Source organism: Spermophilus citellus (assembly GCF_964194105.1).
Source record: "Spermophilus citellus genome assembly, chromosome: X".
Lineage (NCBI taxonomy): Eukaryota > Metazoa > Chordata > Mammalia > Rodentia > Sciuridae > Spermophilus > Spermophilus citellus.
This window is the reverse complement of record NC_138190.1, coordinates 129815551-129843003: the sequence shown is the minus strand read 5'-3', so window position 1 is coordinate 129843003 and position 27453 is coordinate 129815551. Positions and strand designations below refer to the sequence as shown.

General features: G+C 36.1%; 1 protein-coding gene across 1 annotated transcript in view; it reads left to right on the top strand.

The window, feature by feature from the left end:
- GPC3 (glypican 3) overlaps positions 1–27453 on the top strand; it is a 402701-nt gene that overhangs the window by 194934 nt on the left and 180314 nt on the right. Inside the window, exon 3 of the mRNA XM_081277492.1 lies at positions 23273–23967. Within this exon, the coding sequence (XP_081133618.1) occupies positions 23273–23967 (695 nt within the window). The remainder of the gene's footprint in view (positions 1–23272; positions 23968–27453) is intronic.

Below are 27453 nucleotides of genomic sequence, written 5' to 3'. Positions count from 1 at the left end.
GCCAAATGTCTTCTTTGATATAATGAGAGCAACTAAGAACAGAATAGGGAAGAAAAGCATGAGAAGAAGATCACCATTAAACAGGGACGAGAGGTGGGAGGGAAAGGGAGAGAAAAGGGAAGTTGCATGGAAATGGAAGGAGACCCTCATTGTTATACAAAATTACATATAAGAGGTTGTGAGGGGAATAGTAAAAAAAACAAGGAGAGAAATGAATTACAGTAGATGAGGTAGAGAGAGAAGATGGGAGGGGAGGGGGGATAGTTGAGGATAGGAAAGGTAGCAGAATACAACAGTCACTAATATGGCATTATGTAAAAATGTGGATGTGTAACCGATGTGATTCTGCAATTTGTATTTGGGGTAAAAATGGGAGTTCAGAACCCACTTGAATCAAATGTATGAAATATTATATGTCAAGAGCTTTGTAATGTTTTGAACAACCAATAAAAAAAAGAGTTTATTTTGTCTCACAGTTTCAGAGGTTTGGTCCATGATCTATGGATTCCATCACTCTGCACTTAAGGGAAGCAGAACATCATGGAGGAAGGGTGTGGTGAAAGAGTTCTGCTCACCTCATGGTGGGCAGGACACAGAGAAGGAAAGGTAAAAGGACTACAAGGAAGATAAGCATGACTTCTAAGACATGCCCCCAGTGACTGACCTCCTCCAGCCATGCCCCAACTGCCCACAGTTACGACCCAGTCAGTCCATTCAAACTAGGATGGATTATTAGGTTACAGCTCCCATGATCCAATCATTTTGTGGGTGGACATTCCTGCATTAACACAGGAGTTTTGGGGGGACACCTCATATCCAAACTGTAATAATAGCCAATAATCACATTGCTGCTTTAATTTATGTTAGTTGCTAAGTAGACCTGCTACTATGGTTGTTTCCAAAATATTTGTCTGTGATGAAAAATTTTCTTTGTGAAAATCTATTCTGATGACTACATGTAACTTATAGATCAATTTCGAGCAACTAAAGAAGAGGGTTATCTGACAGGCCAAGCCCTGTTAGTCCTTTCTTTGTTATTGCTTCTTTTCTGTACTCCTTTTGGCTCTTTGATTCACCTTGTATAGTTTCCATAAAGAAAGGTTAACAAGTACTTCAGAGAGCTCAGATAATCATCACATTATAATTGTCTCAAGCTCTGGTGCATTGTTGAAACATTCAACAGTCTACCCTGCTTTTGACCCATATAGTTTTAGGGGGATGAGCTGGACCCAGCATTCTTCTGACCTTTGGGCTATCACTACAAGGGTCGAGGGAAATGACCAGCTGGAAAGGCATAACAACCAGACAGTGTGCACAGAGCGACAGCAAGATGGATGTGGATGTGAAGGATCCTGAGATGCCCATCCCAAAATACTCAGAGAGAGGTGAAAGTAAGGAATAATGCAAAATAGTGAAGGGCTCTTGGCATTAATGGCTATATTTAAAGAGAGGCTCTTCACTTAATGATATCTCACACACAGCAATGACCGCTATAGGTGCATTTTACTACTCCAGTTGAAAGACAAAAATATGTGCATCGTACAGGCGAGGGTCTCAAACGCCAGTAACTCACTGTGGTTCTGAGGACAGTGTAGGGATAAACTAAGCAGTGCCTGAAAGACTGAGACAAGAGGACTGTTTGGTGTAATTCCTGGGAAGGCCAGCAGGGGGAACCAGCCATTTGGTTGATACCCTGTAGTCTGAATAATGAGATGGAGAAACTGTTTTGATCAGAACTAGCAATGAATTTGGTTTACAATATCTCCTCAGTTTTCTGCCATATGTATTATTAGAAAGATAAATTTAGAGTAGATAAACTAAAAATAATTCCATAATTACAACCCTAGAAGCTTAATGTATTACTGATGGAAAAAGGCTTCTTTGATTTGACAGAAAGATGTCTTTGACCATTGTTCTCTTTGCTCACTTGTTGATGTTTGCCAAGCATACCACAGTCTCCCCCTTCTGGGAAGCTTTTTCTTTTTCATAAGCTTTGTGGTCTTATTCTTTCCACAGATAACCTTTTAAAATAGTTCTGATGATACACCGTTCTTTAAACCCATAAACCAAGTACGTTTTTAATTTTAAATTTTGAAATAAATATATACTCAATATTATACTAATCAGATATCATAAATTATGCTTATGATTCACAGAGATGCCTAGAAGTACCTTCTTTTTGATAGGTTACTTTTCTTTTTCCAAGGTATCTCTTTTTCAACACGATACATTCAGTTCTGCCAAAGTCACTCATATAATGAATTGCTTTGTCCAATCCTGTCACTTCCTTGTCAATATACACATTTTTTTGCTTTTTTTGGGTAAAGACTATGTAGTATTGACCCCTGCACTATACTAAGTTTATGATCTTTTATGCTATAATGGATGTTTTGACAGTTAAGAGAGTTAGGCTAGACCGAGTGCATGATCTTGGGATCTAGTATTAATAAAATGACCTGTCTATTTGTCTGTTTACATCAATCTCACCATATCTGATAATGTGTACTTGATATATGAAAGTAGCTTTGAGAGGGCCTGACCCAAGATGCTGATAATAAGGAAAATGCTGCTTAAGCTAAGCTAGAGGATCAACAAAATCAACAAGTTATGGATGAGAACAGAGCTATGCAAATTCCCTTTGAAGAGACTAAATACAAAAGAACAATGAAGTCAGGTATTGTCTAATTTTGTAAAGTGTAAATATAGAAAAAAGACTGGAAGCAAATGCCCAAAGTCAACTACTGTCCATACTAGTTGGTGAGAATGTTGGTGACTATTACTTTATTTCTTTCAGCTTTATTTTTTCTTAAATTTCATAAAGAGAGGGAGTGAAGCTGAGACAGACAGACTTAATGGCTCCTGGGAAAAAAGACCAGATAGTAGCCTGATTGACAGTGTTAACAGCTGAAGAAAGAATGTGTCAGTCGAGGAGTGGGGGTCAGGGGCTGTCAGTCATGAAGTAGATAAAAAGGAACAAGTTACAGAGAAAAATAGTAACTCTTGACCAACTCACTCCAACCAGGAAAGAAATTGCATTCTAAGTCTTTGCTCTAAGGCACAGAGATAGTGGTTATAAGTGAGGTCTCATAAGCAGACTGACTTGGATTCACATCTAATGGCTACCATTCCCCAGCTTTAAGCTAAGGCAAGTGGCTATACCTTTCTAAGCCTTAGTTTCTGCCTGTAATATAGGTGTTTTAATGATACTTACCATATAGGGCCATTGTGAGAATAAAGTAACATGATTTATATATTTAACATGGTACTTGGCACATAGTAATCCCTTTATAAATGGTAGATATTCTGATATTATTTAGACTATCCTATTCATAGAGATCTCTTTTTTCTTTTTTTAAAATTTGTTCTAATTAGTTATACATGACAGTACATCTCTCTTAACATGATGTCATTATTAGGCATTTGAATCTTGTATCTTGAGTTGACATTGATTCTGAAGTTATAAAGCAAGCTTTGGGTTATAATTTGGTTTCCCATGTTGTTTGGTAGCAGGGAGATTATGTGAGGATCTGTTGCCTCATGAAGCATCAGTGTCATTATAGATGGGAATAATCTTTACATTTGATAGTGGGTGAGGTTTCATCAATCTGGGACATTATTAAAGTTGAGGTTTCTTTTTACCTTTTCCAATTTTACTTTTAATAGTAATTGTACATATTAGTAGAGTGTGGTTAAAATTGAGTTTTAAGTCTCCAAACTCCAGGCATTTTAAAATTATAAAAATTTCCCTTTGTGAACTTGGATGATGTGAATCTACCCCTGAGAGGAGTCTGTACATTTCTACTGAAGGCCAAATCCAGGCCCAATGAGGTTTTCTAGTAGCCAGACTGCTAGCATCCTTCAGCCAATTAACTCCCTTTGTTTCTATTAAAATTCTGAAGAATAAGCTGGGTGCAATGGCACATGCTTGTGTGTATGCCAGCAGCTCTGGAGTCAAGGTAGGAGGATTGCAAATTCAAAGCCAACCTTAGCAATAGCAGCAACTCAGTGAGATTCTGTCTGTAAATAAAATACAAAATAGGGCTGGGGATGTGGTTCAGTGGTTGAGTGCCCCTGAGTTCAATCCCTGGTTAACCCCCATCCAAAAAATTTGAAAGAATAAAACAAAAAATAACATTTTATGTTTTCTGTATATGTCCAAGTCTGATATTTTATGTGTGTCATGTTTGAGTTCCTATAGTTACCTAGTAAAATACTGAAGTGTATTGTCATTTGAGTTGATGTGTAATGTCATCCAACAAGTATATGTTGAGAATTATGACAGAATTATAGAAGTTACAGAGCTTGAAGGGATTTTAGCACTCAGCTAGTCCTCTCTCCCTGAGGGCCAGAGAAAGAAAATGACCTATCCACAGTGACAGGTAGTTTATTTGAGATGGCACTGTGTTCATATAAAAGCATGAAGAATTTCTCTGAATTACTCATCAAAGCAGAGATATAGGGGAACAGAGTGTCTTGGAAACCAAGAATAAAACTAAAAAATGAAGGATTCACCTGATTCTTCTTCTACCATGTGAAAACTACTCCATAGCTAAAGTTCTTCATTGAACTAACTTAAAATTAAAGAGGAAATGTAGAGTTCTTTTGGTATATTCACTTTATTGATTTTTTCCCCTTTGTTTTGCTATTTCTAATGGAGAAAGAACTGTCATTAGCACCCAAGAGCTGACACTCTGTGAATCAGGTCAAATTAAAACACAGTTCTGCTAATTTCCCAGGACATTTTGTTCATCACAAGCAAATACCTGAAATACTTTTCTTTCTTCTTTTACCTTACAAGAGGACTTCCTTCCTTCTACATAGCACTTAGATTTTATTTACATTTCTCCCTCAATTTTAAGTTAGTTCAGCTACTTATTGCATCATTTTCTTTTTTTCTGGCTTTGTGTTTCTCTGTGAGTTGGTACTGCTCTTCAGATTTGGTACACAGGCTGTCTCCACTCTGCTCTCGTGACTAATTCATGTCTTTTTTTTTTTTTTTTTTTTTTTTTTTAGTAAAAAGCAAGTCCCCTACCCGCTTTTATGTTATTTGAAATTTATATTATTTTTACGTTAATGATAAATTCATTAACAGTGAATGTGCTTTCCTCTCTCCTTCAAGGAAAATGTCTGGTGTCCCATATTGAGCACTAGAGAGGAATGCTTAAGAGTTCCCTTTGAATTCTAGCTCTATAGCACTTAGTAAGTAGTTGTAAGGCTTTGGACAAGTTACTTCTGCTCTCTGAGCCTCAGTTTTCTCACCTAAAGAATGGGAATAATAAAAATAATATCTAATCTTATAGGATGGTTGTGAGGATTCAATTAATTAATAAAATATAGGAGGTTTAGAATAGTGCCTGTTCCAAATGAACATGCAATGGTGACATGAGTTGTTACTGTTGACATTGTCATTGCTATTATTGTTATCTAGTCATCACTGCAAAGTCAATATGCTGACATCAAGTTAACTAATGATACTCAGCCTGGATTGTCAATCTCAGCACTGGCTCCAACAATGCCTTGGCATTTATAGAACAAAATAAACTATCATTTATTTAATGGAAAAGGGGCCCACAGTTTATATGGGGGAGATGGTGTATAATAATAACATCAGCCCAAATGAGCTAATGAAATAGACAATTCCAGCTAGGTTGGGACAAGTCACGATGAATCGGTTTATCTGGTTCCTTCTCAGCAACAGACCTTTCTTGGTGTTGGTATGTCCTATCATCATGCAACAGCACCTTTATTTTTATCAATACTGATGTACATATGTTCAGATAAATTAACATTCTCATCTGACCCAACTCCTTTTTTAGAAACAATTTTGTAAGCCAGTGTGTGAGCTGACCCACATGATCCCTTGTGTAAAAAAAAAAAAAAAAAAAAAAAAAAAAAAAGAGGAATAGTGTTCCATTGTATTTTAACCAATGGCAGGTAAACTTTTTTTTTTCATGGAAACATTCACTGACCTCTATCTGGCATTCTTTCAGAGATACATGGAAAGGAGAAAAAATCCAATACAGGAAGAGCAAAGTGATGTAGAGAAAGGAGATGCATTAGAATTTGTCAGCATATATGAGTATTGGTAGCTTCTATGGTAAAAGCTCAGATCCTAACAGTTCTGAAAGCTTTTAATAAAGGCACAGTATTGAAAAACAGTAAGTTAATTATGGGCCTAATATAGGGGCAATTTAAATTTACATTTAAAAACAAATGAAGCATTCATATTAGGTATGCCAGGACTATATGACACCAATATTTCCCTCCCACTCCCTGACTAGAGGAATTATAGACTAAAGAATAATAGGAAAGAACTTACTTATCCAGTTTGCTTTTGGTCATTCTGGGCTAGAGGCATTGACTTTAGCTGCTTCCATATGCAGATTTTAGAAAATGATAAACTAGAATTTTAATTTGTCTCTTCATGGCATGTCTCAAACTTGAACCACATTTTGAGTGGTTTCCCTTCAGCTTCCTTTCTTTGAGCAGATAGAACTTTCAGTGATGTTAGCGCCACTGTTCTGGACCCTATGAACTGGAATTTATAACACAGGTCAGGCTAATGATATCAGCTAAAGAGGACACAGTGCAATTGTGCTGTGATTTCCCTTACACTGAGATCAGGGAAGCCTCCAAGCCTGCACCAAGGGGCCCCCCAAGCATGTTTAAGGAGAGTGCCAAGCAACAGGATCAGAAGACCTCATTAGGAAAAGCGACTGTAGCTTGTATTTTAGCAATTCTGTTTAAAATGCCCAATCTCCAAATCAGCCTTTTCCAGGCATATTGCCAAATTACAGCAATGGGCCATTTTGAAAATGCCCATTTAAAATAAGCCCCCTTGATTACAGCACTATGGCAAAGGTCCTTCTGGCAGAAAGCCATTTTAGACATCAGATCACTCCAAGCATTATTTTAAAATAGTGCCCAGGCCTTTTAGTAATTCAGGCGTGGTTTTCTTTGAGCCCAGAAAATGTCAGGGTACTGAGAGCAGACATAAATGGGACTGGCTTGGCCAACAGCTGGATTTCCTTTCTCACAGATGTTCTCTCAACATGGATTGAGGCTGGAGTCCCTATGGTGGTACTAACCTTCCTGCCAAGACTTTGCTTGCTGCCAGAGCCCATTGAGTGCACCTGAGTAGCTCTGTCCCCCTGAGTTAATCACGCCACCCTTCCCAAGTCTCCCAGCCCTTACTTTCCTTGTGTTTGATGTACTAGAGTACCCTGCAGGAGATTGAGTCCCAAGAAACTGTCAAGATCCTGGCCCTTCACTCCTGTCTCTGCCAGTAGCCCTTTGAAGGAACTGTGGCTCAAGGGAGGGCCTGGCCTTTTTGCAAACACTAGCTTTTCAATTAAATACCATGGTTTTATAGTTAGAGCAGAGAGCTCTGAGATTCCATCATCATACCAATACTCCCTAGGAAATGCGCAGTATTGAGCTTTTTCATTTATTTTGTTATAATTTCCATTTCATCATGATGATAAGGCACCACAGGCAATGTATTTCTGGGGAACTTTTCTTAGCAAGTAGTTGGAATCATTCAGCCTTTTGCCTTCTTCCTAGCATCTTACCCAATTTGTGGAGTTATTTTCCTGATATATCCAGCAGACCTAGTGTAGCCAAACAACTAAAGTATTCAATTTACTTAGAATTGGACCAAAAGGAAAAGAAAAATAGACAAGTTAACTATCCATCGAGGCATTATTGCATAGTGGCTGAATGGGTTAGCTCTGGATTCAGACTGCATATATTCATATCTTGGCTCTTATACTTATTGAGCTCTCTGAACCTCAGTTTTCTTATCTGTAAAATGGAGATAGTATTCTTTCCCTCATAGAGTGGTTCTGATAAGTACATGAATTAATTCACATAAAATGCTTGAAACACTGCCTGAAAGATGGTGAATGCCCCATGGGTGCTAGTTCTTTATTACACCTAAAGGTAATCTTTAAGTGCTATGGAATATTTGCCCTTGAAGGAGGTGGATACAATGGAAAAAGCCTTGCACCGACAGTCAGGAATCTTGTGTTCTGTTGCTACCACCATCAACCACACAGCCAATCTTAGTTTCTGTTACCTCATGTGTGAAATTGGGATAATAATGTTTGTCTTAGCTACTGTTCGCACACGTGCATGCACCAGTACACAAACACACACTTACTTTCCGTGATAGAGAAGGAGGAAAATTAAATTAGAACACAGATTTTAAACATCTGAAATGACACAAGACACTTTGCAGATATTGTATGGTGACCTCTTGCTATATAAACTAGGTAGATTTAAGCTGTAAGAGATTCCCAGAATGAACTGTACTTGCAAACCTATGTGGTATTTTGTGCTTCTCAACTGAGATAGGGCAGCTATTATTTCATCAAGCTGATATTGCAAGCTTTTAAGGCCTAGGGAACGATGTCATTTGCATGTTATATTTACACTCTAGCAGATAATATGCATTTAGGATACATTAAATTGAGAATATATTTTATACAAATATAATCAATCTAATACTAAGATGTCTCATTAATGGTTTCTAAATAGTTTTCTAGCAAGTGGTTAATGTTGCTGATTTCACATAATGTTAGGGGCCTATCATTATTTGGGGTCCAAACAAGATGAAATTTAGATTGGACTTATGTCTCTAGAAATTATGGTATGGCTCAGCAGGAGAAGCATTGGCCCCACACCTTTGGGACATGGACAATCTCTTATCTGAGATTTCACAAGAGAGTAGATAGGGAGTCTTACAGCTCTCTAGCTGTACCAAGGGAAAATAAAATTATTATAATAAGTGCTTGATGAATACTTGTTGAATAAATGAATAACGCCTTTGGAGGGTGTGTGTGTGTGTGTGTGTGTGTGTGTGTGTGTGTGTAAACTTTAAGCCAACTCTGATCTGACCCTTCTCATTACTGAGGGAAAGGAAGAGGGAATGTACCTTCCAATAATAATGGGGAAGAGGAGTTTATTGTTTTTGTAGTTACTAAACCTTTGGTTGTGAAGCACTTACAGAAATACAAAGTGCTATGGCAATCCTTAATAACAAGTTACTGACAAAATTTTCCTCAATAACAATAGTTACATTAACTCTGACATTCGATCTTTCTTAGGATACTAATTTAGTGTCTTAAGTGGTTAAAGCGGGAAAGAAGAGCAGACAAGAGCAAGATTGTGTGAAATACACATATTAATTGTACTAACAGCAGCACAAAAGATCCCTTAAGTGTTTGGCTCTTTCTTTCCAATAACTAAAGGTACATTGAAAAGGAGTACAGGTTTTTTTATTTGATAAAGGCACTATCAGAATTTTGCATTTAAACCTTTAAATGAAGCTATTCTCTCTTTATGGAGTGGAATCTTTCATTCAATATGTTCTGAAAAGCTCATTTTTATTTCCCTAAGCTATGGTTAATGTTAGTAAGTGGTTAATAAAAGGAAGTTTTTAGCCTTGATTATGGCCCTACAGTATGAAACAAAATTTCACAAGTTTAGAAAACAATTATCATACCTACAGTATGTCTTAGTGATTTTTTTGGTCTAGCTAACACATATGCCATTCTTTTCATGGCTGGAGTAATCCATGTGTCCTCCACATAAATTCTTTGGAAAAGGATGTTTTTTTAAGAATTTTTTTAATTAAGTGAATTATTTGGGAAGCTCTGGGATCTTTTAAAATATTTAGCCTGCATCAGATTATTGGAGGAACTGTAGAAATTTACTTTCTTGGATTCCATTAGATTTTATTTTGTATAAAGGGACATTCTTATTTTATAAGAATGGGACCCTGATGCCTCTATTAATAGTTATCATTTCTTAGTTATGGGAACCTTGAATAAGTACGATTTTCCAATAAATCAAGAAGTGGATGCTCCAGTGAAATCCTGGGACACACAGAATTTTTAAAAGTCCAGGAAAATAGAAATAACTCATTGAGATGATAGCCTGAAAAATGCTGGTCCACAAGATTCTTTTATATAAGAACTGGTTATTCTTGGTGTGTCCACAATAAAATGGGTTTACAAACTCATTTGTGGCTTCTGCAAGACAAAATTGTTCTTAGAATAAAGTTTTATCAACTTAAGAAACAAAATTTCATCTGGAGTTCTCCTACATTGTTTTTTGTAGCTACTTTCCTGGTTTCTCAGAGGTGTCATGTTCCAAAATCCAGTGTGAAAATAGATCTCTTCTGAACCCTGATGAATGAAGCCAGCCTTATTAGTACCAACTTGATTTTTAAAGTTATGACATATATTTGACCTTCATCTGTTTTTATTTTTGTTGTCATTTTGTTTTGTTCTTGCGGTACCATGAATTGAACCTAAGACCTCACACTCTAGGCATAAACACTAGGCACTGTACCAGTTCTTAAATTTTATTTTGAGACACTCTCCTTAAGTTACTGAGGCTGACCTCAAACTTGCCATCCTCCCACCTCAGCCTCCTGAGTAGCTGAGTTTGTAGGATTATACCACCCTAACTGGCTAACATTTTTAAGATGTGGGAAAAAAGTAAAAATGAGACCTAATAGCTGCTTGGAAAGATAGTGATGGGCTGCTAATGAGTTCCTGACAAGGTCCTGGCTATTGATGAGTACAAGCATTACTATAGTTAGTTCACCAATGCATGAGAATATATTATTGCAATGACATTTTGTCATAAAGTGATAGATATACCTCCCCTTTGCTCCTTCTTATTTACTAATCTACTTATTTATTGCATCCCACCTTGTTCCCAAAAGAATTTAAAGTGCTGAAAATGTACATAATGAAAATGGAATACACTGCAACTAAAATACATAGGAACAATTAGGCAAATAGGAATATGCAGGTAGGAAAGGAAGGTTGGAACTAGGATTAAGGTTATAACACAAAATGCATGCATGGAGTTTATTATGCTTGATAGAAGTAGGCTATAAATTTGGCTCCACACTTTCTCATCATAAATGTGAAGAGGGAAAAATTATGAGTTATATGTATCATAGTGTCCAGAAGGTGAAAGTAAACTAGTTGTTCAGGAAAGCTAATGGAGGGTAAATTATAAGAACTAATTGGGATAATGGGGCAAAAGTGTGGTCAACTGTTGCAGACCCATAAATTTTCTAGTGGTTAGAGATATTCACTTTTTATTTCTGAAGACTTTGAATGAATCATTTTAATTGTCCTCTCTAGTCTGTAATAGCCTATGGGGGGAATATCTATCTATCTATCTATCTATCTATCTATCTATCTATCTATTTATCTATATATCTATCTATCTAATGATAAATGTAATAGCTCTTGAAAATTTTAAAATTCTTACTTTTACTCATTTCTTCCCTTCTAAATGATATACCTTGTGTTTAGTAGCTTAGCTTTAAAACTAAAACACATTTATAGGCTGGTCATGGGCCTGCACAAATAAATGATTTATTTTAATAACAACTTTTTTAAAGTTTAGTCGATTTAAGTTAAATTAATATGAACCATAAAAAGCTGGAAAAATCCAACAAAAATTTGAACAATACTTTTGCTGTCCTTTATGAACTATATGAACTATTTTTTTTAATGTGGGTCCTTTTTTTTTTTTTAACAACCTAAACTTGCAGTTTCTATGTGGTTGAGTTTTTAAAAGTCATTCAGCATTCAAAAATAACATTGAAATGTGTTACCTGTTTGGGTGTTTTAGTCCATTAACTTTTTCCAGTGGTTTTTTCCAATTAAAATTACATTGATGCCATGTGGCATCTATTGTATGCTAAAACTCCCTAATTCATGAAAGAAATGTCAAAGCAGATTGAAGGAAAAAAGAGGGAGTGACTTAACACTGTTCAGTGGCTCCAGTATCTAGTTCCATCAAGAATTAATTTCCAAGGTCCAGGTTAGTTTTCAGTTTGAAAGATTAATACTCTATTTGTTTAGAACAGTTTTAGATTTAAAGAAAAATGGAGCACATAATACAGTTTCTACATTCTTTCTTTCTCCTGCATTGTTACAGGCTGGGGTTGTGGCTCAGTGGCAGAGCACTAGCCCAGCACGTGTGAGGCACTGGGTTTGATCCTCAGCACCACATAAAAATGAATAAATAAAATAAAGGTATTGTGTCCATCTACAACTAAATTTTTTTTAGAAAATGAATAATATTGTTAGCATTAGTGTGATATATTTGTTAAAATTAATGAGCCAATGTTGATAATTATTAACCAAAGTCCATATTTACATTAATTTTTACTATTTATATTGTAGAGTTCTGTTTTGAGAAATGCATAATTTCGTGTATCCTCCATTAGAATATCAAACAATATAGTTTCACCATCCTCCAGTCTCAAACTTGAGATATTCTCCCATCCACTCCTCTCCCTTTCTCAGCCCCCTGGCAACCATTAAACTTTTTAGTATCTCTGTAGTTTTGCCTTTTTGAGAATGCCATGTATTTGAATTATACAGTATGTGGACTTTTCATATTGACTTCTTTGACTTAGTAAGATGAATTAAGTTTCCTCCATGTCTTTTCATGGCTTGATATCTCATTTCTTTCTAGTGGTGAATAATACTCCATTTTCTGAAAATACCCCAGTTTATTTATCCAGTTCAGCCCTGAAAGCATTTTGCTTGCTCCCAAGTTTTGGCAATTATGAATAAAGCTGTTATATAAACATTCATATGCAGGGTTTATGTGGATATGAGTTTTCAAATCAGTTTGGATTGGTAAATACCAAGGAGCACAATCACTGGATCACATGGCAAATGTACAATTTAGTTTTGTCAGAAAGTGCTAAGCAGTCTTCTAATGACTGTACCATTTTGCATTCCCAATGAGAACGCTTGTTCTCTGCATCCTTGCAGCATTTGGTATCATTGGTTTTATGACTTGTAGCCATTGTAATAGCTATTCAATGGCATCTCATTGTTATTTTAGCTTGCATTTTCCTAATGAAATATGACAGTATGATTTTTATGCTTATTTTCCATCTGTTTATCTTCTTTGGCAAAGTGTCTGTTCAGATATTTTGCCCATCTTATAATGGGGTTGCTTGTTTTCTTACTGATTTTAAATCTTTTCTGTACAGTTTGGATACAAGACACTTACCATATATGTATTTTTCAAATATTTTCTCCCACTGTATGGCTTGTCTTTTATGTTTGTGACAAATGCTTTTCTCTTTACTTTTTTTTAAGATTACAGAACAAATTTCTCTAATCTTAATAAAGTTTTATTTATCATTTTTTTTAAAAAATGTCATGGATAGTGCTTTTTTTTAATAGCTAAAAACTCTTGCAAGCCAAAGGCCACCAAAATCTTCTCCATGTTATCTTCAAGAAATTTTATAATTTTGAATTTTACATTCAAATATTTGATCAATTTTGACTTAATTTTATAATGTTGAAAAGTCTGTGTGTACATTAATTTCTTTACATGTGGATGTCCAATTATTCCAGCACTAGTTGTTGGAAAGACCAATCTTTATCTATTGAATTGCCTTCCCTTTTTGGTAAAGATCAGTTGATTATATTTGTGTGGTCTATTTCTAAGCTCTGCATTCATTAATCTATTCTGTTATTCTTTTATTAATACCATCATGTCCAGGTTACCATAACTTTATAGAAATTTTGAATTTAGGTCATTCCAGTCCATTTCATCACTTTTACCAAGTTTGTAAGCACAGAAAGCACTGGTTTTACTGCATCTCACAAATTGTATGTTTATTTTCATTTAGTTAAACACATTAAATTTTTTCTTGAGATTTTTTTTGGTCCCATGTGGGTTTTTTGTTTGTTTTGTTTTTGTTTGTTTGTTTGTTTGTGTTTTTTTTTTAAATTTTGGTTTGTAGTGCTGGGAATAGGAACCAGGCTGTCATGTATACTAGGCAAGTGCCCTACCACTAGCTACACCCTGAATGCCCATGTGTTATTTTGCAAGTGATTGAAAGTGGTCTGTTACTATTGTTACTGATTTGTAGTTTAAATCCATTGTGATTTGATAACATTCTTTGTATGAATTTTATGCTTTAAAATTTAGTAAGATGTATTTTATGGCCCAGAATGTGGATGTTCTATGGGTGCTGGAGAAAAATGTGTATTCTGCTGTTGATAGATGAAGTGTTTTATCAATATCAATTAGATCCAGTTGATAGATGGTGCTATTCAGTTAAACTATGTTCTTACTAGTTCTCTGCCTAATGAACTTTTTAGATACTGAGAGACATTGACATCTACAGCTATAATAGTGGGTTTTTATTATTTCTTTATGCAGATCTACCAGCTTTTGCCTCACATATATTGTTAGTTCCTACACTTTAAGGATTATTATGTTTTCTTGGAGAACAGACCATTAAGTAATGCCCCTCTGAATCCCTCATAATTTTCCTTCTTCCAAAGTGTGCTTAGTGTGACATTAATTTGCCTACTTCAGTTTTTTCTGTTTCTTTATATTGATTTAGATCTTTTTTTTTCCTTTGGTACAAGGGATTGAACTTGGGGATTCTACCACTAAGCTACACTCCCATCCCCTTTATTATTTATTTTGAGACAGGATCTTGCTAAATTACTGACACTGGCCATGAAATTGTGATCCTCCTGTCTCAGTCTCCTGAGTTGCTGGGATTACAGGCAGGTTTCACTGAACCCAGAAAGATTCAAGCATTTTAACTGATACATAAAAACAAAAGTTGTACATATTTGTGGGGTACCATGTGATGTTTCCATGCACACATATATTGTATGACATTTAGATCAGGTTAAACATATCTAACGCCTCAAACATTTTTATTTCTTTATGGTAAAAACATTCAAAAAGGTTTTTTATAGATTTTTGAAATACATAGTACATTTTTTTTTTACCTATAGTCACCCTACTGTACAATAGCACACTAGAACTTCCTACTCCTATCTAAGTATAACTCAGTACCTAGTAATAAACCTCTTCCTATGTCTCCCTTCCCTCAACTGTCCCTAGCTCTTAGTAAGTACATTATATCCTCAACTTTTATGTCCACATGTGAAATTATATGGTATTTGACTTGCTATGCTGTCCTTTTTTTACTTAACATAATGATCTCTAGTTCTATTCATGTTGTTCTTAATTTTAATTTTTGAGGCACTTCCACACTGTTTTCCATAATGGTTATACGAATGTATATTCCCACCAACACTGTTCAAATCTTGGCTTTTCTCTGTATCCTCAACAGTACTGGATATCTTTAGACTTTTACATAATAATCATTCTTACTGGGTTAAGGAGATATATTATTGTGGTTTTGATTTGTTTTCTCTTCTGATTAGTGATATGGAGCATTTTTATATGCCTCTTTGAATATATAGGTCAACTTTTGGTAGTATGGACATTTTAATGATATTGATTTTTCCAATCCATGAATATGAAATGTCTTCCCACTTTGCATATGTATATATGTTCTATTTAGTTTCTTTCTTCATTGTTTTATAGTTTTTACTTTATAGATCTTTCACTTCTTTGGTTAATTTTTTTTACTTTATTTTTGTAGCTGTTTTAAATGGATTGCTTTCTTGTTTTCTCTATCTGACAATTTTCTATTGGTATATAGAAATGCTACTGATTTTTATGTCCTTCAAATTTGCTGAATTAGTTTTATAGTTCTAATAATTTGTTGTTGCAGTCTTTGGGGTTTTCTATATATAAAATCATGCCATCTGCAAACAATGACAATTTGACTTTTTACTTTCCAGTTCAAATGCCCTTTATTTCCTTCTCTCGCCCGATTGCTTTGGCTAGGATTTCCAGTACTTTGTCAAATATGAGTAGTGAGAGTAAGCCTCCTTGATTTGTTCCAGCTCTTAGAAAACTTTCCAACTACCCCCCCCCATTCAATCTGATATTAGCTCTTATAGTGAACTATCCTTGCATCTATGGAATGAATTTCACTTGATCATTGTGAATAATCGCTTGTTTTCTTTTCTTTTGGCACTAGGGATTCAATCCAGGGGCACACTGCCATTGAGCTACACCCCTGTCTATCTATTTATTGATTGATTTTTATTTTGAGACAGGGTCGCTAAGTTGCTAAGGGTCTTGCTAAGTGGCTGAGACTAATCTCAAACTTATGATCCACCTTTCTTAGCCTCCTGAGTCACTGGGATTACAGGCGTGTGCCATCACTCCTGACTGTGAATAACCTTTTAATGTAATGGCTGTTGGAATCAGTTTGCTAGTGTTTTGCTGAGGATTTTTGCATCTAAGTTCATTAAGGATATTGGCCTATAACTATTCCCCCCCCCTTTTTTTGTCTTAGATGTGTCCCTGTCTAGTTTGGATATCAAAGTAATGCTGGCCTTATAATGAGTTTGGAAGAATGCCCGTCTCTTCAGATTTTTGGAGTAATTTAATAATTGGTATTAGTTGTTCAAATGTTTGTTAAAAGTCAGCAGTGAAGCCATCTGGTCCTAGGATTTTCTTGGATAACAGAGTTCTTATCTTGTTATTCATTATTGATCTGTTGAAGAACTCTATTTCTTCATAATTTAATCAGTAAGGATTGTGTCTGTATATTTACCCATTTCTTCTAAATTATCAAATTTGTGGTGCATCATTGTTCTAATGATTCTTTGGACTTCTGTGGTGTTAGTAGTAACGTTTTTCCTTAATTAGTATTTGTATCATTATATTTAAGGCGTGTTTCCTACTGATAACATAAAGTTGGGCCCTATTTTTTATATCTACTCCAATCTTTTAATCTGTTTTTAAGCCATTCACATTTAAGGGGATAATTAGGGCTAAACATATAGCTTAGTGGTAGAGCACTTACCTAGTATGTGCAAGGCCTTGGGTTTGATCCCTGCACTGCAAAAATGAAAGGAGAGAGAATATTCTCAGTTCCTCTCTCTCATTCCTTGAAACATTGCTGCCATTTTTGTTACTTACTCAGATGCTACAATTACTAAGTACATTGTTGCAATATTACTTTGAACAGTGATCTATTAGATTATCTAAAAAAGAAATAGAAAAAATTATTTACTTTCATTTATTGCTCCTCTACCACTCTTTTTTTAAAATTTATTTTTTAGTTGTAGTTGGACAGAATACCTTTATTTATTTATTTTGATGTGGTGCTGAGGATCAAACCTAGGGCCTCACGTGTGCTAGGTGAGTGCTGTACCACTGAACCACAACCCCAGCCCCTCCAACACTCTTTCTTTCCAGATATAGATCTGATTTCCTGGTCTACATGATTTTCCTGTAAAATGTCTTAATATTTCTTGCAAGGTAGGTTTACTGAAGACAAATTCCCTCCATTTTTATTTGTCAGAGAAAGTATTTTTAAAAAAAATATTTATTTTTTAGTTGTAGTTGGACACAATACCTTTATTTCACTTATTTATTTTTATGTGGTTCTGAGGATCGAACCCAGGGTCTTGCACATGCGAGGCAAGCGCTCTACCACTGAGCCTCAATCCCAGCCCCAAGAAAGTCTTTATTTATTCTTCACTTTTATAAGATAATTTTGCTGTATACAGAATTGTAGGTTAATGGGATTTTATTTCTTATAACATCTTCAATATTTCACTTAACCCTTTTTGCTTTCATGGATCTGATGATGATTGTTGTAATTTTTATCCTTATTCCTCTATAAGCTTCTTTAAAGATTTTCTCTTTGTCTTTGGTTTTCTGTAGTTTGAATATATGCCCAGGCATGACATTTTATTTTTAATTCTACTTCTTGTTCTCTGAGCTTTTTGGATCTGTGAATTGTATCTATAATGAAGTTTTAAAAATTTGTGACTGCTATATCTTGATATATTTCTTCTGTTTCATCTTTTCTGGAATTACAGTCATACATATTTTGTGCCTTATTTTTTGTCTGGGAATGTTTGGATATGGTTTTAGCTCTTTCTTTTTTCTTCCCCCTTTTAGTTTGGAATATTTTTATTGATGTATCTTCAAGTTCATTGATTTTTTCTTGATCATTTTTAACATACTGATAAGCTTATGAAAGGTATGTTTCATTTCTGTTTTAGTATACTTGATTTCCAACATCCTTTTGGTATTTGTTGGAGTTTTCATCTTTGTTTAAATCACCCAACTGTTCTTGCATGTTCTTTGTCCTTTAATCCCACATTAATCTTAGTTGTCTTAGATTCCCTGTTTGATAAATCCAAAAATCTGTGTCATATCTGAATATGGTTTTAATAATTGCTTTGTATTTGCAGACTGTGTTTATCTTACTTTTTAATATGATTTTTAGTTGCTTGTTCAAAGTAAGCCATGATATATTGGGTAGTAGGAATTTGAAGTTTTGTGTTAACCTGCTTAGAAGCTGGGCTATTTAATACTTACTGTAACTATAAATGCCAGAGGCTTCAGTTTCCTCTCTTAAATTTTTTTCTCACCTATTTGTTTTAGGTTTCCCTAAGAACTCTCTCCCTTAAATAGGATCTGGGTCTTGTAGCCCTCTCAGTTGTAATGAACTATTACTATATTTTAGATTTATTGATTAGATGTTAAAGGGAAGTTCTACAATCTTCTGATTAATCACAGTATTTTCATGGTTTTAACTCTTTGGACTGTGACTTTAGAAGTTTTACTTGGGCTAAGTATGACAGGAAGTCTAGAGGATCCTGAATTATCTAACTGCCCTTCCTCCAGTTATGTCAAGCTTTAGTAAATTATATATTCTATAAAGAGCAAGCATTTGTTGTGGCAAAATGATCATGGTGTATTTAAAAATTATTAATTTTACCTTCCCTGCCTGAAAAACAAGATTTTTCTTGGATCTTCACTGTGAGAACTTTGTTGTTTCTTGAGGTAAATCCCATTCAAGTATGGGGGAATCCATAGGTCTGGGACCCCAGGAGGTTTTAATTTTCAAACTAGTCCATACTCAAGCTCTAGCGATTTATTAAAACTGTTTGTGTACCAACATTATATTTAGGCCCTGGCCTTTAGCTAGAGATCATTACCTTGTGTGAGTCACTTAACTTCTCAGCCTCGATTTTCTCACCAGCATAATAAAATTATTTCCAAACATATATGGTTTATGTCAAAGCAATTAGAGGACAGGTATGAGAATGTTTACCCCAGATACTGGCATGCATTACAGGTACCTCATAAAGTTTATATTTCTTTTTTTCATTAAGGTATCTGTGCTTGAAAATAAGAACTATTTTTAGTTGATTCAATTGAGAGGCGTTTATCCTAGGAATATAAAATGTTGTTAGGATTGGGCTGTAGCTTAATGGTAGAGCACTTGCCTAGCATGCATGATGTTCTGGATTCATCCCCAGTACTGAAGTAGACAAGAAAGGAAAAGAAAAGGAAATTTCTTCTTACAAAATATTTTCCATTCTTACAGTGCCAGGAAAACTGCCTTGAAAAAAGTAACCTGCTTCTACAAGGACTTTCTTATTCTATGGGGCTTGAAAGAGATTCCATGTTTCATTTATTCTCTTCTTCCAAGTATACTGTTTTTTTTTTTTTTTAAATTCTGAGTCTGTTTCTGAAAATGTATATAAAAGCACATCTCCTCTGTCTGGGTGTGAATGCAGGTACATCAGCACCCAATACTAAGGATAATTATTTTGCTGCTATAATAGGCTATATGTCCTAGGGGGTAGGATAAGAAGTTATTGAACCACTTAAGGAGCTGTGATAGCCTGGTTGTACACTTCATCTGTCAAACTACATCTGGAGAATCCTGTCCTTTTTTGAGCACCATAATTTAAGGAGGACATTGACAAAACTACAGCATGCCCAAATATTGGTGACCAGGAGGGTGATAGGGACATCTAGAAATCTAGAAAACTTGCTATGTCAGAATGTGTATTAACTCAGTTTATTAAATCTATTTATATATTTATATCATGTATATTTCAATATGCTGTAAATAATGAGAATATTTTCTATTCAGTTCCAAAATTTTCATAATAGCTCTGATTTTACAATCATTTGTTTCAATATTTCTTGGTCATATATATTGACTTTGTCCCAGGAAAGAGAGCAAAAAGCCTCCCCTAGCTGAAGTGTACATTCTAATCTGACCCCCAAAAAACAATGGAGCAAACTGCCTTACAGTTATTTTAGCCCTTGGCTTCATTTCATGAAACCTGAAGTTGCCTAGAAAAGTTTTCCTTTTCACCTCCTGTTGGTTTTAATGTTGGTTCCTATATGTCCCCCAAGAGCCTTTGCTTGAGTACTTATAGTTTGGTCTGTTGTCCTGTGATATAGAAATAAGAGGGTGGGGCAAAACCTAGAGATGTGCTAAATGGATTCTGAGCTATGGAATTTGGAGGAAAGCACATGTGTGAACCTGAGTTTTGATATGGGCCCCCAGCCATTTCCCCGTGCAATATGTATTCTTGTTTTTCTTTCTGCAGAAGAGTTCATGATCTTTTGTTATTTTCTTTTTTTATCGATCCAGAGTGTAGTAACAGAAACTTAAAAATAAGGATAGAATCTATGGGATTTTCCTACCATATATCTTGTTCATTAGAGAATAAATACACTGTATATTTCATATAAAATTTGCCTTGTAAAGAATATATTTACAGTGCCTTGAATAATTGAGATCTACAGGGGTTGCGTCTCTGTATTGTTCTTCTTTCTTCTCTTACTTCATGATGCCCCAAGGCAAAGGTGCAAGTGACACTCTGCTTTATTGGCCTTTGGGCTGCAATTATGTCTACTACATTTCCATTCAGAAAGGAATGGAAATTTCTCATTACCTAATGAGAAAATAATGAGTTTAAAACAGAACTTTCTACAAAAGTTTTTGAGAATGTGTATTGGCTATGGGTCTGAGGACAGCTAGATTGCATATGTCCTCAGGAGAGACCAGTGTGTGTTGATTACTTCTGTTTTGCAGCTGTATGACCCTGTGGAAGTCCTCTCACTCTGTGGAGACTCAATATCATCATTTGTAAAATGTGGTTATATTACCAAATGTGCCTATATGAATATATCACAATATCACAAAGAATTCCACTATCACATACAATGATAATACACGAATATTACATAATACACTAATATTATGCCAGAAAAGAGCTGTCATAATATACATGCAAAAGTTTTGCACACTCTAAACCATCTATCTTGTGAATATGTTTTTTTTTTATAAATGGACATAATACCTTTATTTTTTATTTTTACGTGGTTCCAGGGATCAAACCCAGTGCCTCAGCATGCTAGGCAAGCGTTATACCACTGAGCCACAACCCCGGCCCCGTGAATATGTCTTTTTTTGTTTGTTTGTTGGCAGTATTGGAGATTCAACCCGTGGCCTTGTCCATTCTAGACAACATTCTACCACTGAGTTACACCCCAGCCTTTTAAAACCTTTTTTTAAAAAACAAAAACTTGTTTTTGAACAGTGCCTCTCTAAGTCACACGGGCTATCCTCAAACTTACTATCTCCTACCTCAGCCTCTCAAGTAGCTGGAACTACAGGCATACCTGGAATTATAGGCTTGTATCACCATGCCCAACATCCTTGCAAATATTTCAAAGACAAGAATAGTGTATCATTTATTTCCATCTAGGTAGTGCTTTTGTACCCCCAGTATCTGGCACAGCACCCAATATGAAATAAATGATTGCTAAGTGTAATTAAAATGAATAAAAACTTTTAAATCCCCAAATTTCTGATGATTTTAAAGAATTCATTGACTGGTCCTTTGTATTGACCTCACCTACCTTTTACATTCAACGATTAAGAATTAAGTAGTATGTGGAGCTAGGAAGTTTGTTGCAACATAGATAAACATGATAGGAATTGCTTAATGTTCTAAACAAAACAAACAAATGAACATGCAGTAATTGATGGAAAGAAAGATATTTCTCCCAGGTCCCACAGGTGCAAAACAGAAATAATCAGCACAAAATAGTGTCTCCCCATAACAGTTACACTTGAGCTGCCCTTGGACCTATAGCCAACACACATATTCTCAAAAACCTTTATAGAAAGTTAAGATGTGTTCCAAACTCATGTTTCCTCAAGTGGACTTAGAAGCTCTACAGAATTGCACTGGCATCTGTTCAACATTGCTGGGCATGTCATAAGCCCAAGGGAAGAATCTAGGGAGCATGTTCTACCTTGTGAGGGATCTAGGGCAGATGGTGGTGACACAACCTAGAGCTCGCTTCTGTCACAGATGACTGAAATGTTGGACTAAGTGATCCCAAGGAACTGCTGGAATACAGTCCCTCTAGTAGTCTGAGAGTGGTAATAATTTGATTTTTCAAGGCTCATGAATTGGCATCATTTGGAATACATCTGTTATGGACCTTTGTATTTTGAAAGGAATTGAAAGTACTAAGTTAATTTTAAACTTCTCAGGAAACTTAGGTTCTTGTTTGCTTGTTTTAAAACTCTTGTTTCTTGAAAAACCTATTACTATAGTTGTTTTTCCTTCACTTATATAAATGCATAACTCTGATTATTTGGGATAATATGTTTAGAATATGTCGGTTTGGAGAAAATAAAATGGTGATATTATGACTTTGTCTCTCAGACCAATGACACTAATTGGGCCTTATGCCAATGGGTTGGGATAGCAGATGTAATCATGAATTTCTGGTCTCTGTGGAGTAGATAAGGCTTCCAAATCATGTGAAAGCTGAACTTATGAAGGAAGCTTCACAGTTGTCTTTCCAGATGTTTAGCTTGCAATTATTTTCAGTATCAAATATATAGATAAGTGCATGAATTGTTTTTCCCATCCAGATACTCTTTCAGTTGATAAATTTCATTTCCAGGTCCGGCAGTCTGGCTGATAGCTCCCTTTAAAGCTATCTGGAGAAGATCTACTCAAAATGATGAAATTCATGATAACTTTTATTCTTGGCTAATAACTTCCCTCTCCCCCAGGGCTGAACAGGCTTAAATTGTTATGTGTTTATACAGTGTATGGTTTGTTGTCAAATATTTATCTCTGCCTAAGAATGAAATGATCTGAAATATAATTTCTTTTTATCTGAATAAATCAATGAGAGAAAGAGAAATAATTTCTCATTTAGCCAATTTTTAATCAATAGTTTCATGAAAGGCTGAAATGTTAACTGAATCCCAGCTTTTGTCATTTGAAACATAATTTGTGTGTTTAAGAATTTATGTGCACATCAGAGTTTGGTCATGATGTTCAGAAAGGAAAATTGATTTATAGGAGCAAACAATTGCAGGAATAGAGGCAATGCCAGAAATGAATGTGAGTCAATTATTTAAGGCAAATGGGATCTTAATCACCACAGCAATAGAGAAATCTCAAATTCAATTACACCCTGGCTTTTCATGTTTTAATTTGTGGGCATTTCTTTATCTCTTATTTTACAGAGGCCTTTGAAATTGTTGTTCGCCATGCCAAGAACTATACCAATGCCATGTTCAAGAATAACTACCCAAGCCTGACCCCACAAGCTTTTGAATTTGTGGGCGAATTTTTCACAGATGTGTCTCTCTACATCTTGGGTTCTGACATCAACGTGGACGATATGGTCAATGAACTGTTTGACAGCCTGTTTCCAGTCATCTATACCCAGCTAATGAACCCAGGCCTGCCTGAGTCAGCCATCGACATCAACGAGTGCCTCCGAGGAGCAAGACGTGACCTGAAAGTATTTGGGAATTTCCCCAAGCTAATCATGACCCAAGTTTCCAAGTCACTGCAAGTCACTAGGATCTTCCTTCAGGCCCTGAATCTTGGAATTGAAGTGATCAACACAACTGACCACCTGAAGTTCAGTAAGGACTGTGGCCGTATGCTCACCAGAATGTGGTATTGCTCTTACTGCCAGGGACTGATGATGGTGAAGCCTTGTGGTGGTTACTGCAACGTGGTCATGCAAGGCTGTATGGCAGGTGTGGTGGAGATTGACAAGTACTGGAGAGAATACATCCTGTCCCTTGAAGAACTGGTGAATGGCATGTACAGAATCTACGACATGGAGAACGTCCTGCTGGGTCTCTTTTCGACAATCCATGATTCCATCCAGTATGTCCAGAAGAATGGAGGCAAGCTGACCACCACTGTGAGTAGTTTTCAGTGGACGGGGATTTACTAGGGTGGGGTGGCCTGTGTAGTAGCTGGTGCTGATAGATAGAAGTGAAAAAATCAGAGTGGGCAAGATGACAGGTAGACTAAATGACCTTACAGAGCTAGATAGTGTTAGAACTGCAGGCTATGGAGCCATCAAACCTGGTTTTGAGTTATAGCTCCACCCACTTCTTTGTTGTGGAACATTGGGGAGCCATTTTATCTTTATGAGCCTCATTTTCCCAATTCATGAAATAGGGAGAAAAAGAATATCTTCTTCATAGAAAATAGCATGTGTTAAAGCACTTAGTATCTGTCTGGCACATGGTAAGTCTTTAATAAATGTGAGCTTTTATAACTATTATTGTCATTTTTAGTAATTGTCATGACAATCCTGTGAAGTGGGAGATATTATCTCAATTTTATAATCAAGGACACTGAAATTTAGTGAAATTGCAGCTTGTCCAAGGACACCCATTTAGTTAGTGGAAGAGCCACAATTCAGAAATTGATTGGTTCTCCCTTTAATTTGGTTATCATCACTCTTTCTGATTCTGATTTCACTCGTGCTCTTAATTATGTATGCTGCATTGCTATGTTGAGTAAAGAATTTGAGCACAAAAGACCCACCTAATACCCACTAACTAAACCTACACAAGAATATAAGAAAAGCAAAACATCCATATATATATATATATATATATATATATATATATATATATATATATATATATGTTTGATAATAGCAATCTTTAAGCCTGATGGGATTTGTGATGGGGAAAGGACATTTCTGGAAGTGAATCAGCTAGTTTCTTGGTTTCAGTCATTGTTTGTCAGAAAACCACAGAATGTACCCTTCCAATGCAGAACAGAGTCAGCCAAGAGCTACCAGCCAGATCCCCTTGAGGTACTGATTCCTGAATACTGCCAGGTTTGTAGGAGGAGGTGGCAAAATAGTAGAATATACTATCCTTCTTGAGCTCCTAGTACAGCTCAGGTACTCTGCTGGCTGGTATATATAAAATTTTCCAATAACCCATGAGATAGGCCATAATATGATTCCCATTCTACACTAGAGGAAATCAAGCTTAGAGAGGTTAAGGGCCTTGTCCAAGATCTCAAAGCCAGGTAATTTGTCACTTATGTGGAATCAAAAAAAAAAAAATAGAAGGGGAACTAGTAGAAAACCTGAAAAGTATCAAGGGGAGGGGAAGGGGGAAAAGAGGGAAATAAGGATGTGGACCCAATCAAAGCATGTTATGTGCATGTGTGAATTTGTCACAAAAATTCTATTATTTTGTACTGTTAATTATAATAATTTTTAAAAGCTGGTTAAGTGGGAGGAGCTAGGATTCAAACCCAAGCTTGGTTGGCCTGGTTTAGCTTCTGTACAGTACAGCTGCTATGTATTCTGAGCCATTGATTATCCAGAATGTGGAGAGCAGATTGGGCCATTTAGCCTTGTCTTTAACTCTGGAAGTACAAAATGATAGGGGTAATTGGGTTCTTTGGTGAATTAAATGAGGAAGGAGGACAGAAATGATGCAACCTTCAGCATGGCTACTTATGGGGCTGCTATAATTGCCCCATTCACAACGTTAGCCATTTAAAACACATTTGCTAAAAAAAAAATTATAGTAAAATGAACAGAAATGCCCTAACGATGGTGTTCTTCAGTGGCTAATTATTCCCTTGACTGCTTTATAATTTGAGGCCAGATTCTGGGGCCTTATGCAAAAGTAAATTTCATAGAACTAGAAAAGTGAAAAATAAATGCATTCATATGTTCATTCACTAATACTGATTGAGAGTCCACTGTGTTCTAGATAGAAAGCAAGGGTACCAGGAGTGTAAAAATGCCTTTAGCAAGAGGAAAAATAAGAAGAAAAGGTTAAAGACAAAAGGTTGCCTTTGATAATGGTCATTTGACAGCCACATAGTTGATCTTGAAAATGTGTCCTGTAGTGCTTTTATTGGGGGGGTTACCAGAGATTGAACTCAGGGGCACTCAACCACTGAACCACATCCCCAGCCCTATTTTATATTTTATTTAGAGACAGGGTCTCACTGAGTTGCTTAGCGCCTCACTTTTGAAGAGGCTGGCTTTGAACTCATGATCCTCCTGCCTCAGCCTCCCAAGCTGCTGGGATTACAGGTGTGCGCCACTGCGCCCGGCTCTGTACTGCTGTTAAACAGAAAAAAAAAATATGAAGTGGGGGAACTGGTAAGGAATTAATTGCATTGTTCTGATGAGGCTGTAGACATGAAAGTTTAATGAGTAAACATCTAGTAAGCTCTGCTTTATGCATGGCCTTTTGTTAGGTGCTGGGTATCCAAAACTACCCAAGACATAGTTCTTAATTCTTGTTGGTGGACAGACGTGTAACTGACTAAATTTTACCATAGTGAAAATTTCATTAGAATGTGAATATTGAACAGGCTGTGAGAAATTTGCTAGCTGAATCTCATAGATTTACAAATGAAGAAATAAAGTTCCGGGAGGCTTACCCAAAGTTAGATAATAAATGAAAGAGCCAAAAGTAGAATTTAAGGTCTTCTGCTGCTACAATCTAAAACTCTGTCTTACCATTTTGTCCCCCATTGGACCCTTCCAGACTTTCACTCTAAAAGCTCCATTAGGATTTTGCAAAGACATATTGAACTTACATTAGATAGCTATTTCAGGTTTCCAAACCTGCTACATTTTAGGTGCATGTATGCGTGTGTGTGTGTGTGTGTGTGCGCGTGCACGTGCGTGTGCATGCACATGTGCACATATGCGTGTAAGGGGAGTACATTTTATGTCATTATCATTCAGGAGGAAAAGTCTTGGCTGTCAAGAGGTGCTCAGTGATGCAGTCCCTTTCTGTTTGGCCATTAAGGGCCTGATTGCTCCCAGCTCCCAGCTGGTTATGAGAGTGTAAAGTCTGCCATCCCCTGGGAATGCCCAAACTGAAGCAGAAAGTGAATGTAAATTCTGCCTGGTTCCTTAGACTTCACCAAGTCTAAGGAATATGTATCAAATGATGGGGGTGGGAGAATCATTGCCCCATGTGCTTTCCTGCCTATGTTCTGTATGGGCCATAAAGGGACAGGGCCATTTATAGACATGAGAGGAAGTGAGGGCTGGGTAGACTGCAGAACTCTGTTCATGTAAACAAATCTACATAATGCCCCAAAGCAAAACCTGATTTAAAGCTAAAGCATTAATGAGATTCTGCTGAAGCATCCTTTACCTTCTTGTTGTGATAAAATGGAAAGCCCTGCCAGTCAGTCCTGCCTAAGATTCAGTTGTAATGAGAAAAAAAAAAAACTGGAAAAAAAAAAACTCTCATGAAAATAGAAGGAAGGCCAGTAGAGTAGAGGAAGGGGATTTGGGGAGGGAAGAGGCGAGGAAAAGGATAGGTACTGGGAATGTAGTGAGAGACCTCTTTCAAAATGTGCTCGATAAGCTGGGCCAATGTTTTTAGCTAGTATGAGA